Here is a 19,342-nt window from a genome sequence, read left to right as displayed (position 1 = left end):
TCACTGTCCTGAACAAAACATTAAGCTCCTGCCAAATAATTCCCTCTGAAACCATCTTCTTTTTAAAGTCTAAATCTAAGAGTGGAAGGGGTACTGGATAGAAGACAAGATGGCAAGATGGTTTATCTGTCTGCTGCCATGTTTGAGGAAAGAAGGGGTCACAGAGAGGGGAGTTTCTCGGAGTGTTCACCTGAGAAAAATGCATGATGCAGTCAGCACCACGTCTGTGTTTTAAATTGTCTGTGATCCGTACCTTATCGTGAAGCGCCTTACAGCGGGGAACCCTGTGCTCCAGTTTGACAATGGTGATGAAGTCGCTCTCTTGTCGTTCATCCTCACTTGTGTTGCACAGAGACAGAGGGTGGTACTGCAAGAATACAATGAAAAAACATGAAAATAAGTACTTGTAAAAATCTGAAGTTTAAAATAACACAGAAGTTTCACTGCAACACCTACTGCAGTATAGGTGTGCATCTTTGATTTATGTATGTTTGTGTTAAGTTGCTCTTGTGATGACTGCTTCAGTTGCATTATTTCATTTCAATTCAGGAGTTCTTAGACTAATATTGTAAGCAATACATGTCAGTAATCATTAATAGTAATCATCTGAACTATGGCAATCAAAGCCCAAAGGGTGACTAAAGTGCTTCATAGTAAAAAAAAAAAAACAAGAGAATAACTTAAAAACAATACAGTAACTTAAAGCAGGACAATAATTAATGGAAGCCTTTATGTCTTAAACGAAGGCGTTTCCTCTGAACTATACCCAGCTGATATAAAGAGGAAAAACTGTGGCACCCTACGAAATCAATTACATGGAATGGTGATGTTCACTCCCACTCAAAGCCTTGAGGACTGAAAGAATGAGAGATAGTCTTTGGTAGGAACATTTGATCCCCTCTGAAAGGGAGGAAATTCTTAGCTGCTGAAAGGCTGTATTTAAGAGCTCAAGGGATAGCAGCAGTGTTTGCAAGTCACAGACAAGCTGTCACGGGTACGAGGAGTTGCACGGCAGTCAGAGAGGGAGCACTGAAACATCTCCATGTATCACTACTTTGCCCATCATGAATGATGACACCCCCTAAAAAAGTGCTGTCAGATCAGCCCTTGTTAAAGCTCACAGATCACCCTGCAGCACCCCGCCTCTGTGCTCACCCACACCGCTACCAGTGGAGCGCTACCACCCTGCCCTGCCTTGCCCTGCTCTTCCCAGCCTGGTTATGGGCCCATCCCGGCCTCGTTCTGTCCTGGTGGGCTTCTTCATGTGGCTGTAGGCTGAGGTCATGGGGTTCCCCTCATCTCACCCAGCGGAAATCCCTAAATCAAAAAGACCCAAGGGTGACATCAACAGCTGGCACCCCTAGGCAAGGAATTGACGTAATGTTCTGCAAGGGCTGGTGCATATCCGTCAGAAGGAGCGGGAGAGCGGAGACAAGAAAGACAGGAGACTTGGGGAACTGTGGTGGGACAGGAAGATAAAAGAAAAGGAAAGAAATGAGAGATGGGGGTTGGTGGAAGGGAAACACTTAGGGTGTTACGATTGTGCTGTGCCAGGGCTCCAGACTGCGACAAAATGGTCGCATTTTGTGACTAAAATTTGAGAAAGTGCGAATAAATTTTTCATCTACTCTCGCATGTGCAACCAGTAAATTTGTCAATTTTTCTTAAAATTATTATTGAATATTTTTTGTCGCTGATAAAGTTCTGCTCCACACTTCAGCCCAGTAATTGACAGGAATGAAATGAGCTGGTTTGCCAACCGACATTAACTCCAAAAGAAGAGGGCGGGCCAATGTATGTGAGAGCGGGACGCAAATGACAGTGAAGCTCCTGGGATTTCACAAAGCCTTTATTTACGTTCAGCCATCAGCCTTATTTTGAACACAAATTCACCTTTCTGTCCTTCACTCTTTTCTTCAGGAAACACCGTAAGAGCTTGTCCCCATTCCAGCTAGGTGCTTCTAAGTTTAGATCCTTTGCTAGACAGCAACAGCGTGGAACTGTTTTCTTTCATCTTTATGTGAACTTTCGGACTTTTCGGCAGCGTCTTTGTCATGTCAAGAAACTGCTTCTTAGATAAACACTTGCCGTGCTGCTAGAATGGTGACAAAATAAAAGCCTGTACCATCAAAAATACACCTTCAAAATAAAAGCATGGAGGGAACGGTTATTTTACCAGTAAGCAAAACAAAGGCTTGCCAAAAGTGATGAACTGATCAACAGACATTTATAAGAGTCATTTACACGGAATTCTGTATCCATACATAACATGCACATGCATAACACATGCCTGTGCTCAGCACAAGGTCATTTTTTATTAAAGATTTCATCTGTCGGAAATGATACATCAACTGAGCAGCCTTAGCGGAGTATTGGGGAACATTCGGGTCTCAAAATTAATATCCGGATACCACCGTCGGGACCAAATATTCGGATCCAGCACTACTCTCTGAGTTCTTGTTATGTTGTGTCAACTGCTGCACAATAAAATGTGAATTGAAAACATTACAGTTTCTGCATTTATATTTCAAGTATTTATCAGTAATACAATGACATGACAAGAAATGTGAATATTTATTTTGCAAGTCAATTTTGGTGTGCCCCTGTAAATTTTCTGCTTGCGCTCTTAAAATTCTAAGTTGGGGCCACTTTGCTCCTAGGAAAAAAAGTTAGTCTGGAGCCCTGTGTGCAGTGGATTAATAATTAATAAATGCGGCAGCAAATTAACATGACATCCACCATTAGTGTTTCCACATGAAACATCAGCACGACCAAGACATCAATGATTCCTAACCAGGTGCACATGCACCTCTGGGGGTTACTTCTGCACTGTCCAGGGGCTTCATGGAATGATTGTGGAGGGGCAGGTAATCTTTGGTGAATGTACAGGCACAATAGTCATTAACCCACCAGTTATGGGGACTCATTTGTTTCAAAACGTTCACCAAACGTAATGAAAAGTAGCAACCCAAAAGTAATGGTTAAACAGTTCTAACGATAACCTAAAAGTAATAAACAATTAGCTACAAAAATGTAATAAATTCATGAATAAATAGTTTTTGTAATGAGCTACACATAAGGGTTAAAAAATTTAAATTATTTAATTGCTGTTAAATTGTTAGCTATAAGTAACGAATAAAAAAACTGACTAAATTGTTAACTCCACATAAATAGATAAATGTTTCAGTTAGCTAAAATTATTTAGTTGTAGTAATATGTTGAAGTTATGAAGAAACTGCTCCAACAGTTAAAAATAATGAATTATTCAAACATTACACTAAACTCATGAATAAATTATTTAAATGAAAAGCCCTTTTCAAACAGTTAAAATGGGTACCTAAAGCAGTGAATCAACAGTTTGCTTCAAGCCACATTGAGACAGTTCAAATAATTAGCTAAAAGTAATGGCTAAAATTGACAATTGATGAGTGAACTGTTCAAATAATGAATGAAAGGAACAAAGAAACCATTCAAATACTTGCTAAAAGTAAAGGTTAAACATTTAAAATAGTTAAGCTAAGCTAAACCACAGACAGAACTGTTAAAATATCCTGCTGTGAGTCACTATGGGAAAATATCTAATAATTAGCTAAAAGTAATAGATAAACTATTGAAATAAGTTACTAAAAGTAACTTTTGACTGTACAAGACTGAAAATAGAAACTGTGGAGAATTCTGTCTTGAATAATGTTTTCACTTGCATTTTGCCTTCATGGCTGCCCTGCTCAGGAGGGAAGACAGGCGGCAGGACAGCATGACGCCCTGGCCTGGCCTGGCCTGGCCTGCATGCTGCACTGCCAGCTGCCTCTACCAGGCTGCATTTACTAGGCTCAAATTAAAGGCCTACAGTTGAACCTGGCCCTTAACGAAGAAAAAGAAAGAAAATAAAATTTAAAAAATCCTTTAATGACACTACTGCACTGAAGCTATGACCTCTGCTCTTTCTTGCTGGAGATTTGTGGGAAATGTTGAGAAAGAACAACTTTCAGTAAGTGAACAAAATTTTACTGAAAAATAACATCCTTCACTTGAGTCTTTAGAGTTACACAATGATGTTTGGATCATGCTGTGATATTTAAACATGTTGATGCATGAGACTACGTAATAATACCTAATAAAGCTGATAAAAAATCCCAAAGCTGAGCCAAGCAGACTCAGAAGGAGTGACTGCTTTTACTTTCCTCTGGCTTTCTGAGGCTCTGAGGGCAACCACCTCAATGGTCGCAGTGACTATGTTTGCAACGTCGACAAGACTAAGCATTATCTTCTATTTTAGATATGCCCACACCACTTACAATCAGATGGCGGTGTGAACATGTGCCACCATTGGTGCCATCTACCATTTAGAGACACACTAGACTATAAACAGCAACCAAGACAGACTGAAACGTCTTCATTTGGTTTTTGTATGGCCCTGAGAAAAAGGGGCCTGGGAAACCAAATCACTGAGTCTCCATTTCACAGGGACTAGAAACCACAGGGCACGCAAACAGTTCCCCACAGACTGTTAACAATGCTCACTCCTCCATTCCACCTCCTCCTCCTCATCTGTCTAGATCTGTTGCTAAACTGACGGGGACATGTCCCTCGGTTCCTTTGTAGCCAGGATTAAAAGCATTCCTTTCCAGCTCAGTCAAAGACTACACCAGAAATATTCCCAGGAAAGAATCTAACAGCCTCAAAAACAAATACATGGACAGAAAAAGAGGAAAATAAAGAGTAGCTGCGGTGAGAAGTCAATAATATTTTTCCCCTCACTTAGCCCTGCAGATCTCCTTTATTCATCCGCCAATAATCAGCAAGAGAGCTTTCTAGTTCATCTCCTGCCAGCAGGGAACCAGGCCCAGTCAGTTATGTCAGTGTGTGTTAAAGGGGGAAGCAAAAGCAGCTTGCACCTCTCATCAAACTCTACCACTCAATTACCAGCTGCTCAGGTCACAGGGCTTCTGAAGAACTATCGGCGAAAATGCTATGCAAAAAACCAGGATGAAACAGATTGGAGTCGAAGGACATACAAGAAGTACATCAGTGCTGATTATTCTATCATAGCAGACAGGACTGAGAGTGACGAAATCAAAAGGCTTCTTCTATGGAGCTCTACCTTGAGGCTGGAAAGCCTGCCAGGTTTGTGTATATCCGGGAAGAATTCAATCAACCCTGCCACATGCAAACCTGCATAAACACACATTCACATATAAATGCAGAAAACAATCTGTTTCCTGGGTTTTGACCCACTTCTTCAGCCAGTGACTCTTACATCCTGGCTCTACATCGAATTAAATTTCTTTGTCTCTTTCCTTCTCTTGAAGCATTAAAGACGCACCTGTTATGCATACATGCTAATAATCTTCAATGACAGCTGGTGGGGTGATAAAACTCTTTCTGGTTTGACTCTCGCATACACACAGGTTTATAACACATCACAAATGAAAGCACCTGAATCTGTTCCCTCCGAGTTCCAGATCACATTTTGTTTTCTCTGAATGTCTGAATTGGAGTTTTCTCTCATTCAACTTGGCAGACGTTTCTACAATGAGAGCAAATGTTTGTTTTAAGCCCAGGAACAGTGGCTGCCAAAGGAAGCATCAAGACAGCATGTGATAGCTGAAAATGATCTAGCTGCTGGGATCACTGGGCGACACACACTGTGGATCCCTGCTACCATCTGGTCTGTGCATTTTTCTTTTAACCCTTTGATGTGCAAAAATAGGTCAAAAGTGACCCAAATTCAATGGAAAGTAGGTATCACCTGACCCACAGTGCACATCAAAGGAGAAAGAGATAATGGACTCTGAGGTGACAGGATGAGGTGAGACACTGACCCTTTGCTTCTTGAAAAGACGTCAGGTAACAAGTATGCTTGACATCAGCATGTGAGAGTCTGTGCAACAGCGTGGGTTAAAGAGGAGAGGACAGCAATATATTGTTGCTGAGGCATCTGAGCAAGTGCTTGCATGTGAACATATGTGTACATGAGTGTGTCTACTGATCCACTTGTGCAGAAAGTCCCTGCATGGTTCTGTGAGTAACACAGTGCTAGGTGCAGGACTGTGTGTCTGAATCTGGGTGGTTGATTCGGGGGGGTGCTGACAGCCAAGACACTGAGCTTTTTCTCAGATCATATCCATTCAATGATAAAAGAGCGCTGACTTCTACACACGCTTTGTGGTCCAGCTCTCAGTACCACAGATCACATAGATACGCATTCTTCAATCAGACATCCTTGTATATTGTGACCCTAAACTAAGTAGATTTACATGAAATGTTCAAATGAGACTGATGCCAGATTACCGAGTGCCAGGGAAGCAAAGCAGAGAGTCGTTCTCTGTCGGAGCATGTGGAAAAGTGGGCTCTGAGGCCCTTACATTTTCTCTTTGCAAATGTTGCTTTAGTCCTGTCAAAACAAAAAGCGTGTCATCTTTCCCTCTGCTTTATTGACATTGTCAGGCCTATATCCAGTAACAGTTACCACAGAGAATGATTTTGAGGAAATGTGATCCCATAATGAGGCCCAAATAATTACCACCTGCCCCAAATTTACTCGGGCGCTTTCTTTAAGTAGGACTGCTTCCCCCCAACTCCAGGCCCGTCAGATTGTCTCTCCGTTCTATAAAAGGGATTAGACGGAGAAGAAAGAACCTGGAGCGGGAAGACGAGTTGGTTTTAGAGAAAGGAAGCTGAAGAGTGAGTTGAGCATTGGAGGAATGCCACATAAGGGAATAACTGTTCCATTTTTGTGACGCATCATATTTCCACAGACCATGCTGCTCACATATGACATGTAACACTTTTGCACATTTTTCTTTACCCTCCTCACTTGCTGTGTCCCTTGCTTCTATGAGATAACCGGCAGAACTAAAGTTCAACTGGGATGAACTTTGCACACTGAGACGCCGAGCTGGGTCCAGCCACACCTGTGCTTTGATGAGTGCAGCAGATTTTCATTCAGACTTAGAAAATGTCACTGAAAATAGCAGATTTTAGAAGTCTTTGGAGTCATAATGCCCTTTGTGAAAACAACAGTTTATGTATAAATTTCCCTGTACATGTATGTACTAAGTTGGGCTCTTACCTTAACTCTCACTGTACTTTGTATTCATCAAACACACATTGTAGAAAAAAGTTAGACAGAATTTGGATGGACACAGAGGGACAGCTAAAAGCAAAGCTGACCTGTATTCAAAGTCCAAACCCCAAAATGAAAACAAATCTAAGAGGTGAAATCAATAAGTTTCGTAAAAATCAAAAAATGGGTTTGATTTAAATTTGGCTACCACCCCTGTCAAATTTTTCTATTTATGCAACAATACACAACTTCCAACACTTCTGCGAGGCTTCTAACACTGCCTGGAAGTCATTTTATGTAAACATGTCCATCTGTGATTAGTGTTGAATCTCCTACACTGTGCCAAAACCAAACACCAAACCTTCAACCTGAGTTTCATTTTGCAGAAAAGGAAGAAGTCACAAGGAGCCAAATCTGGTGAGTTGGGTGAATGGGAAGCAACAATTGTGTTGTCTAATCACTGCATTGTGGCCCAGTGCACTCCACATTGGTGCACCCACATACCATTGTGCAAAAGTTGAGGTTGTTTGCACCAAATTTTTTCTCAGACACCTCAGGACCTCAAGCTAGAACTCTACATTGACAGTAGAGACAGTCGGGGTTGAATTTGCAGCGCACAATCATGGAAATGCTGAAGAAAATAATAAGCATGGTCCTGCTGCGCTCCTGACCTCACACAACTTCTCCAGTTTTGGCAATTGCAGGCTCTTCCACTGTGAAAACTACTGTTTGGTCTTTGGGTCAGAACCACAGACCCACTTCTCGCCACCACTGATGACCCTTGACGTTAACGTTGGATCATTGCTGCAGCTGACTGACACAAAATGCAGTGTTTACTCTCTGCTCCAGTTTGCAGTCCATGGAAAAATTGCAAGAGGGCACCTACCAGCAGTCACAAAAACATCTGCAGCACAGGTCCTGATGCTGAGAGCATAATGTCATGTAGCCTCCTGACTCTGGACAGTTTGGACATGTTGCACTGCGTGACTGTGATCCTCTCTGTGCACACATAAAATAAACAGTCCCGGAACTGTTTGGTTGCATCAAGTATCAGCAGGAAAATATTGGATGATCAGCTGTGTCAAATGTGACATTTATGAGTGAGTAATCTAAAAATCTACGGATTAATCAGCAAACCTGATATCGTTCACAATGCCTTTCTGCTTTATTTATTTTACTTTTATTGAACCAGGTAAGTTAGTTGAGAACTAGCTCTCATTTTCGATAACGACCTCATCTACTTACCAGTTGAAAGACATTATTACTTATTTCTGTCTGCAAACCTCCAGACTGACTCTCGGGTCTACTGAAGTGTCACAAAGCACATTACTCATTGAATCATTTGGGTTGATATTATTGTTACAGCTGCTTTGGTGAGTCATAGCTGGGGCCCGACTGATTTATCGGCTCAGTTAATGAAATCAGTCGATTATAGCCCTTTTCAAAATAATTGTCATCGGCTGGAGTTTTGCCGATTAAACGCAGATATATTCTTAATTTCTCATAAAACAATGAACGCCGTTAAGTGTTGGTGTCACGCAGAATGACGTCCTTGCGCTGTTTGTCCAATCCATGGAGCTCTGACTCCATTCAATCCTCAGTCCTCACCGCTGTCTTCTCAGTAACGTACACGAGTAAGCTACAGCCAGGCAACATTACAGGAGTGGGCTGAGTGGAGCTTGCCAACAGATAAGTTTATAACATCGTTGTGAAATTAACAATGACTCAACATGTCTCCTGTTTCAGTCTAACTCTCTTTGCCATGTGTCACAACAAGTGATACGTGCTTCGTTGTGTCGGTCATGCTTTTCATTTATGTTGCATTGCTAAAGTTGTACTAACCTAGCTTAAGTTATTCTGCGTCTGTTTGTTAGCAATAACATCATTGTAATTATGCCAACCTAGCATAACGTTAGCTAACAGCTTAATAACCAGTAAGTAACTGCAGAAAAAAACGTAAGTGTACAAAATTAATGAGAGTACAGAAGGACCGTTCATCACTCCGTCAGCTGTGTGTTGAGGTGCATTTAAGGAGGAGTGATGTGAAGGCAGAGGGGAGGGGGTTTATTCAGTTCAAATGATTAATATGACTGTCCATCTTAAGCAACCGTCATGATGTCATGTCACTCTTAGTTTTACTCTGTCAGAAAATACTAGAACGTGACACAGGCTGTAACAGCAACTCACCGTGTGTTGGACTCGGCATCGGCCTCAAAAAATCCATATCGGTCGGGTCCTAGTCATAGCAGAATGATGACTTGCTGTTTCTCTGTCTGGTGATGAGGCATTTCCAGCGGCTCAACAGACTAAGTGTTTCAGTTGCACTGGGACTGACATGGGAACAGTGTAAGATGGAGCCCTATGTCCTGTCCACACTTCATGCACAGGTTTTGTGGTCTTGCTAAGACAAACACATGCTTGCATACATACACACACATTAACATACACCAATAACAACTAAGGCCACTCCATCAGCCTCAGGCCAATGCTGCACTATACATTTCAAAGCTCCGAGTTAAACATAAACACAGCACTTCCCTGTCATAACAAGTCAGTGGCTTGGCAGCCCAGCAGTTTGTTAGTGTTGCAGTGATCCTTCTTCCCTGTAGACATATCCACACTGCCTCCAGGCTTCCTCCAGCCCGTCCCTGGCCTGCAGGACGGTTCTCAAATTCTCTCAGGTTCCATAACATCAGTCAGAGAGAAAACCCACACTGTTCAGTGTGCCAATCACTTACGGTTGGCAACTTAAGGTCAGTGATGTGGAAAGCGATTCGCCAGGGAATGAGGAAGGGTGCTCACTGAAGGAAACTCCAAATTATGGGAGACAGAGAGATAGAAAAATCAATCGAAAGGAATTATGAGGCAAAGAAATAGGAGGATGAGCTGTTATAAGCCAACATGTACCCAAATTAGTGCAAAGGATGAGCTTTTTACCAAGTGACTTCAAGTTACCAATTTCAGTTATTTCTTATTTAGTACATATTTGCTGGGATTTTCTGTGCAATCCGTAGAACTGATGAACATGTATTTTATGGAGTGTCAGCCAAAGAGTGCAAAAATGAGGGATGGGTTTATTTTAATTATTATAATAGCTACTTGTGCAATTTTATATAATCACACCATTTATCGCCCAGTAAAGTAAGTTTTACATCAGCTTAGACTTGGGTGTTAGCGCAGGTGATTGGATGCTTAATGGCAACAAAAACATGAATGCAAAAGGTCATATTCTGCTTTTGATAATTAATATTACACAAGTCTCCAACCTGCTTTACAGAAAGAGTATCTCAGCAGGAGTGAAATAGTCAGTGTGTAAACTTTTGAGGAAGCTCACTTTTTTCAGTCACAAAAAACAAAGAATTTTGGAAGTGACTAATCACCCTCATGCAAGACTCAGAAATAAGTAAAAGTTGAATTGTACATATGATTCATGATGGTGAAGAGACAAGAACAGAGAAATGCAGACTAAACATTTCAGTAAATCATGTTTTTACACAATCTCATGTCTCTCAAGTCAAAAAAGCAAACTCTGTGGTAAAAAAAGTATCAAACTGGTGTAATGATGGTGATGTAGGAAATGCTCAGAGATCACTAGAATTGTGGGAATTTCTGAATATGTAAACATGGACAGCTTTTCAAACCAATCCATCCCATGCTTGCTGAGATATTTCAGTAAAGACCAAAGCGGTGAACCAACCAAACCTTGGCCCATGCTGCTAGCATAGCTAAACACATATGTGACCAACACCACTGAGCCAAATGGTATGTAAATGTTGCACTTTTAGCAACTGCAAAGGTTAAGCATGTCCAAGGACCTTCATCGAAGATAAGAGTCTGACTAGAGATCAGCTCAACCCGACTGTCAGAGGACACGGTTTCAAAATAAAACCACTGTGTGAAAGTCTCTCCACAGACAGTACAGGACACCATGCCAGAGTTTCACGAGAGACAGGTGCCTTTTTTACACACTGGCACATAAAATGAAAACAGTAGACTGCTGGGGGTGTTTTTACCACCACTCTTTAATTTGGAAATCCAATCCCCACCAAACCCACCCACCAACATGTATCTTTTGTAGCAATATATGGTTATTAAAGAGAGGTCAAAGTTTATAATGACATATGAGAGAGAGGCATTTTTCTCTTTTTTAAATTTAAGTGTTAAACTGCTGCAGAAGCCAGATGCATAAACTCAAAGCACAGCTCCTGGGCTGAAAATGAACACTAATGTATTGATCTTTGTTCAGTGTGTGATGGCAGGAACAGCCTGAAACCCCTACTGTGGAAGCTTAAAAGGGAACTCTTCTGATTAATACACATCAAAGACCGTTCTCAGGTTTTGGAAAGAATACATATGGAAAAAATTTGCAAACAGCCTCCTGTCAGCTGCATGAAGTTTGATTTATCTAACTTTGGGAGTGAAGACTACAAGTTTAGAAAGGATGAATATCTGGGGGTCACTGTAGCCTGCTCCACAACTGTGCTTGAAGTTAGCTGTTGGAGGCTACATTAAGCTGCTACTTGCATAAAACACTGAATTCTGAGACAAAACAGTCAGAAGTCAAGTTGCATTGTAGGAAATGTAGTCCGCAGTTTTCACAAGGGAGAAGAATGTGTCTATGAAAAACAAATTGGTTAACCATGAATCTGGAAATGTTTGGTGGAGTATTCTTCAAACCAGCAAGCAGTTAGAGAGAACTCTGAGATGCAAACGTTCCATTTTAAAGAAATCAATACTAAAAATTAAATTTAAAGAAGAAATGTTCAATTTTAGGGAAGAAATCTCTTCCATTTATCACCATACCATACTTTGATATTGATTATTATCTTTAAATTTTTGGTCATAAAGCATAACACATTTTTACTAATTTCTGTCAAAAATGCTATGAATATATTGAGATTAAGTGAAGATATTTCAAAATGTGAAGTATTGCTTTTTAAACTGATTTGCATAAATGCAATGCCAGTCCAAAACATGCAGCTTTGGCTGATTGTGACTTGCAGCATGAGCGACAAAGTCATTTGTACCCAGCTGATGGAGGTCATAAACATTTAGCTTCGATGACTTAATCATTGGTATGTAATACGTGACCTTATATTTGATATTATATGCATAGGCTAAAATGGAACATTGCTTTGTGCAGTGTACCCTGCACAATTGTCACTATATATAATAAAAAGAAACTAAAGTGAGATGGAAGGGCAGAGTAAAAGCTGTAGAATCTAGAAATGTTTTAGATATTAACCCTTTTTTAAATACAGCAAAAAGAAATGTTCAACTGTGTCATTGTACTGGCAGAAAACAAATATGCACACTGCACCATCTGTATGTGAGACCCCAAAAATGGCAGCATCTGTGTATGATGCAAAGGAAAATTTTAAACGCACTGGAGCAGAATGGTTCAGAGGAAGAATTAGCCACAGATGGTGACGTTTGTGCGTCCCAAATCTGATGCCCTGACAAATGTAGTGAGCGGCTGTTAGTGAGCTTTTGTAATTGTGAGGTCAGCGCACATAATATTGAAAAAATACTGTCGTCAAAGCATCAACAGAAAGCTACCTTTTGCAAAAATGTGAGGAGTCTGCACTTTCTTGGGTCTGAGTGATACAAATGGCAAGTGTAGGCTAGATCAGATGGACAGTTGTTGGGAAAAGTGAGGGACATTCACATACATATATACCGAGTGAGTGAAAAGTAAGTGCATTATGTAAATGTTGAGTAATGATACTGACTTGAATATTAGGTTGTGTTTAATGAACAGTACTGTATTCCATTATGCCTATGAGTTGGCAGTAGCTATGTTTTACCTGCATAAATGTGAATTGACTGTAAATGGTTGCAGAGAAACACTCAGGCTCAGTTATCAGGGTTTGTGTAAATCATTTTCTTCCTCATCCTCCCATCTGTGCAGAACAAATGACAAACAAAAATGACTTCATCCACTGACTTCCTCTTTTCTTACAGTTGATTCTTTAAACATCTGTCCTGGTTTATGTACACTTGCTATACTCTGCAAAGCCTAAAGTCATGGAGTTACTTGATAAGCCTTAAATCTTATTTTTCTGTACCACTTATTTTTTACTTGACTACAGTCTGAAACATAACTTCGTAACATGATCTCCCCAGTCTCCCACATTTTTAAAATATTTGGAAGTTCCAAACTAGATTAAAATCCTTTTTCAGATGGATTTTTTTGCTGCGAAGTTGTCATTACCTACTATGCCATATAAGATCTCTAATTTAATCTAAGGAAGGATCCAGTGGAAAGGAAAAAAGAGAAACAGTGACATATTTCTCCACAGATGTCACCGTCTGCCACCATCCCTCCGTTCCACCCCACAGGGAATCCCATAGCCACCTATAGCTGCCGTTGGAGAAACGCAGTCATAAAGGCAAAGACCAAGTAAGCACAATAATTTCACTAAGACATTTTTTGGTGTTATTTTTACTCATCGCAAATGTTTAGGCGACCATATTGTCTGGGCACATGATGCATCCGTAGCAACTCTGGCAGTAAATAGACACAAAACAGTGCAGAAGCTCTCTGATGTGGCTTGCAACACACCTTGTAATTGGCAGCATAATTGTTTTCTTTTGCACTGCTATATTTCACCTTGGCTGCAAGGCAAGCATAAAAGCTGCCTGATTTATTGTCAGGGAATGCACTGAGAACTTTTGAAGAGAAACCAGTGCAGATGTTTCTGTCCCACTTTGGAGAGACGCAGTGACATTTATGCGTCTGGAGATCCACCTGAATCTGTCAGGAACAAGGGAGGGGAGTAAGTCCTGTGAGGCTGAATCTCCTGCCACTCCTGCAGTGCATGTGATCCCTCCTTTTTCTTTCCCTCCTCTTCCCTAAACTTTTCTTGCTAGTGGCAGCTTCACTCCCAGCTGGTTCCTGTCTTGTTTTAATGGCCAAATGGAGTGTACAGTTGTGTGTACAGAAGGATGTAAGCACTATATGTGTAGGGGTGATTGGGAGGGGGTGGGGTAAACTTTGTAGGGCACATAGCCAAGACCATTGAGCTGTTCATGGAATGCCATGGAAAAATGAGACAGAGGAATGCAGACTCCACTGAGCAGTGTAAACAGGCTGGGCTGAGAGAATGCTGCCATGCCGCTTTGAAGTTGCTCCATCTCCCTATCACTCACAGACAAGCACACGCATGCACGCAAGTGCACACACACGCACGCACGCACACACACTCTCACACACACACACACACACACACACACACACACACACACACACACACACACACACACACACACACACACACACACACACACTACTATGTGATTAACCACGAAAGCATGATTTTAACTAGTGTTCTAGTGGTTGCATGAACACAAGCTCGAGTGCATTTTCTGCGTGGCTCAACGTCCGCCTGGCTGGAACACATGCTCCATTTATTACTCAAACACAGATGCAATCGCTCCAACACATAAGCACACATATGCACCCACGCACATGCCTGTGCAGCCACATACAGCACATCCGCACAACATATACAGAAGCTCACACCTGCTCTCCCTCTGCAAGCACGACACTTCAAGGCTTCCGGCCCCTGCTGCCTACAGTGAATTTTATGAACCGAGTCCATCTCTCTCCCTCCCTATCCTTACCTCTCGCACCCCCCTACCCTTTCAACACCTTTGTTGAGCGTTTGGCAATGATATTAGGCTAAGAATGTCTCTGGTGTAGACAGTAGACACGAAGGCACCAGAGTCTGTACCTCAGCGTCAGAGCCAGCCGGCTGAGGAATCCACTCAAGTGGGCAGGTAAACACTGCTGCCCTTTGGAACGCCACTCTCTCTTACTACCAGTGTGTGTAACAGAGTGACTATGTAAGTGTTACACCCAAACTATTCCCTATTAGGAGTGTGATAGCATGCAATATTGAGGGTTCAATGTCAAAAAGTGTTTTGTTGGGAAATGCTTGTCACGTGCTGAAGGGAAAATAAACTTTGATATTTTCAACACTAGTGGTGCATGATTTATGCTTTAAAATGAAGGAATGCAAACATCTGCAAATGATAAGTTAGTCAATTAAACCAAATGTGAGCACTGACCACGTTTTTCACTTTACCTTACCATTATAAAGTAAATACTGATTGCACAATGGAGAGTCTATAGAATGATGGCACCATCAGCATTTAGATTGGTTTACCTACAAGCCTTTATTTCATGATGCATTTTTGCCAGCCACCAAGTAAGAAATCTACAAGGGAAACAAAGACTCAGTTTAAGATGGAAAGAACAACTAGAATGAACAAAAAAGAGCCCCTTCAGAGGAGGGTTATAAATATACAGAAAAAAATATATGTTTTAAACAGTTTTGTTAAATGGAGATTAATTTACTCAATCATAATTTAGCTAGTAAGCCATTAATTTATGAGCAATTATCTAACCTTTATATCTGCGAAACGAAATCAGTGAGTAACAACACCTGCTTCTTTATATTAAAACTATGTTTTACTCAGTCTTTATCACTGCACTAGCAAGGAAAGTTTAGGGAAGAGGAGGGACAGAAAAAGGAGGGATCACATTGCACTACAGCACTGCAGGAGTGGAAGGAGATTCAGCCTCACAGGACTTACTCCCCTCCCTTGTTTCTCACTCTCAGTGCCTTCTGCACTTAAGCCTGTCTGTTCCAATTACACCCTTTTGTGGTTACAATAAATTTAAAAAGAATAATTGTTTTAGTGTTCTGAATCAAATAGATATGTAGTAGTCTATTGTAAAATAAAATTTAAGCCTTACTCCAAGCAATACTATTTTTCCTGGACATATTTCCCAACTTCACTTTTCACACATTCACACCTGGAGTCTTCCCAGTGCTCCCAGTACCATAGCTTTGACTGGAGTGGCTGAGGTCAATGGCCTTGTTCAAGGGTACCTTAGGAGTGATAATGAGGGAAAAGCAAGTGCTGCATTTTCACTTTCTCCACCCAGTTTTAATCCTACCTGTTTGGCAATCGAACCAATGACCAGTGGTGGAAAATGTATTCAGATCCTTTACTTCAAAGTACCAGAACAAGGATGTTAAAATATACTATTGCAAGTATAGATGTCCAATATTGGCTTTTTTGCCAAAAACCAATATGCTGATATTGTCCAACTCTCAATTTCTGATTCCGATGTCAACTGATACCAATACCGATATATGTGGGCTTGGAAATAATTCCAAACCACAGACATATTGTTAGTCAGGCACAGCAAGCTTGTTACTGCAGCCACACTTGCAGGGCTGAAAGTGAAAAATATTCCTAAACCTGAACTCTTTCCTGTCAGGTGGGGGTCGGGGTACAATCTAGCTAAATAAGAAATGAAGATATCTGCATTCAGAAACTCAGAATGCAGATTATAGTAATACTAAAAAGACCAGTAGGTTGTGGTAGGTTCTCCATCTGACTACAACGTGGTGCAAATATATTGTTTAGCAACCAATCAGTAATAGACATGGCAAAGGACACTGATTCACCTTTTAGCACCATTTGCACTACTTATTCTGAAATACAACTATACAAACAGTTACAGTGCAAAAAAATAAAAAAAATAAAAAGGGGGGGAAAGTTCTGATACACAAATCTGTTTTCAGATGTTTTACTTTTTCTCTTATCTTTGACTTTGGTGAGATACTGGATCATTTGAACATTTATTGAAATGACACCATATAAGAATTCTAGAGCTGCCCCACTATAGCAATTACATCTTTCTCATCTCATACCTTACTTTCTACTAATGACATTTTCCCTTTAAGCTGCAACTTCTGCTGCCTAAACATGTCTATGCCTTCCTTTGTCAGAAAAAGTAGCATTCAGTTTTATTGTCCTAGAACTAGGGCTGCAACTAACGATTATTTTAATAATCGATTAATCGGCCGATTATTTTTTTTTAGATTAATCGATGAATCGGATTAAAAAAACAACACATTTTTAATTTCTGCCGCTTTATTCAGAAAGAGAAGATTTGGACTGACAGAGCAAATAAGATCACTGAAGCGAAGCCTTCGTCTTCAACCATCGACAGAGGCCTCATGTCAGTGACCATCATGTTGAGGATGCTCTCAGTCAGGACAGATGCTTGCTGTGGTGGACATGATGTCTTGCTCATCATGAAGCCTGTCATTGTTTGCTGTTCATGAAATGAGAAAGATAGTATAGTTTGAGTATGTATTATAACACAATTTACAACAACTCAGTAATTATCTTGTTTTATTTGCAATATTAAGTTAAGGCAAGTAAGTAGTCCAAAGAGCAAAACACAAAGTACGCACGCACACACACACACGCACACACATATAGATAGATAGATAGATAGATAGATAGATAGATAGATAGATAGATAGATAGATAGATAGATAGATAGATAGATAGATAGATAGATAGATAGATAGATAGATAGATAGATAGATAGGACAAGCACCACAAAAATATTACATACTAAATAAGTTACTTTAACCCCAGTCTAAATGCAGTTCATCCTGCCTCACTCCAACACAGACCAGTGTCTTCACTCAGACTTTGTGAGAAAATTAAAACTTGAGGCTTAATCTTTAAATTATTATCACCATTGTGGGCAAGTTACGTTTATTTATAAAGCATATTCAAACCCTGCTTAAGCTGATTAAAGTGAAATAAAAAGTTTCACACGCGCGCACACACACACGTGCCCTGTCACTGTCATTAATCAGCTAACAAACACTAGCATCAGGAGAGCTACCAGAGAGACTAACGTTACGTTTCCTCACTTAAAAACAAAACAAACGTTGGATAATGTAGTGACTTACCTGCTGTTGAGCTCCTTCATCTTCATCGGCGGCTCCGTGTTTCCGTTACAGGTGCTGCATCATCACCGTGGTGCTCCCGTAGATCATATCACTTTTGTAAAGCTTGCATGCTACGCATGTTTTTTGTTTTGTGAAGCGTGAAATGCTGCCACATTTGGATTTCGGTCTGACTGTTTTCTCCGTGTCGGTCATGTTTGGTTGAAATTACTCTGAATTTACTTTCGCTTTGCCGCCACCTCGCTCTGTTCAACTCGCTCTACAGGTGGAGTTATTTAAAAAAAAAACAACAAAAAAAAAAAAACTTTATTTCCATCAGCCAGCATTGACAAAGCTCTGCAGGTGAAGTTAGACGCTCCGCGACATGGCGAGTGACGCACGAATCGCGCGACACAACGAATCGATAATGAAATTCGTTGCCAAAGCTTTTAATAATCGATTATTATCGATTTTATCGATTCGTTGTTGCAGCCCTACCTGGAACAGAACCCAGAAGTTATGCTTTACTTTGCTCTGTAATTAATGCTCCTCTCTGGCTTCTCATTTAAATTTGCCATAACGATGATCCTGGCCGGACTAACCTGCCTAATGCACCACATGTCCCCAACAGTCACAAACTGACACTGCCAAAACTTTCTTTTGAAAGTAGCTGTAGAACACTGTTATTATTTAGTGTACATAATCATCTCATTAATAAGAAATTTCCTGTAAAAATCTGTTGGAAGGTAGAGTAGAAACATGTTCAGTCACACAGAAAATGGAATGAACTGAATGCAACGAATGCACGATTCATCATCCTATTACATAAATAGATGACAAACAGTGCTTGTCTTCAGCAACGGAAGTCTTAAATACTGAACGCAAAAGGTTGTATCATCACATAACATCTGTCTACTCCAACAGCGGTACGCACTCAACACATCCATATATACACTCATAAAAGTCTATATATATATGTGTATATACACATAAATCATTTGTCCTACTTGGTAACAGTATGTATAGAGCATGCACACAGACACTAACAAAGTACAGTTGAGTCGTGGCTGCTGATGCTGTCTGCCATCGTAGGGATTTCATTTTCACGGAGTTGTGTCATCTCAGGAGGAGAGTCAGAGCGTCTTGGAACATCAGCACACAGCCCCGAGTCTGATGAATGAACTCTGCAGCATTCACCTTTTGTAATTCTGTCTGGGTGACAGTGGTAAAGAAATTATCTATATAGAGCAACAGCCAAAATATCTTTCAGCAGCTCAAGAGAACTGAATGCACAAATGACATGTATTTAGGCATCACTCCTCATTAAAATATATTTGGTGCATAATTACAGAAGCATATGTTGAGATGGACTCAATCTGACAAAAAAGCTCAAGGCGTCCTTTCACTGCAATGGCAACTGTATGGTGCAGTACTTCCTATTTTAAAGGTCCCTTGACTTCCACTGCCCCTCCGTATTCTATAGGATAAAAGGTAGTGGTGCCCAGAA

The 19,342-nt window shown here is 40.6% G+C and overlaps 1 protein-coding gene across 1 annotated transcript in view; it reads right to left on the bottom strand.

The window, feature by feature from the left end:
* The window catches only part of LOC111567938 (E3 ubiquitin-protein ligase RNF43), a 111,703-nt gene that overhangs the window by 46,200 nt on the left and 46,161 nt on the right, over positions 1 to 19,342 (bottom strand). The window contains exon 2 of the mRNA XM_023269335.3: positions 254 to 367. Within this exon, the coding sequence (XP_023125103.2) occupies positions 254 to 367 (114 nt within the window). The remainder of the gene's footprint in view (positions 1 to 253; positions 368 to 19,342) is intronic.

The sequence above is a fragment of the Amphiprion ocellaris genome, chromosome 14 (assembly GCF_022539595.1).
Source record: "Amphiprion ocellaris isolate individual 3 ecotype Okinawa chromosome 14, ASM2253959v1, whole genome shotgun sequence".
NCBI classification, from domain to species: domain Eukaryota; kingdom Metazoa; phylum Chordata; class Actinopteri; family Pomacentridae; genus Amphiprion; species Amphiprion ocellaris.
This window is presented reverse-complemented; position numbering and strand designations above follow the sequence as displayed.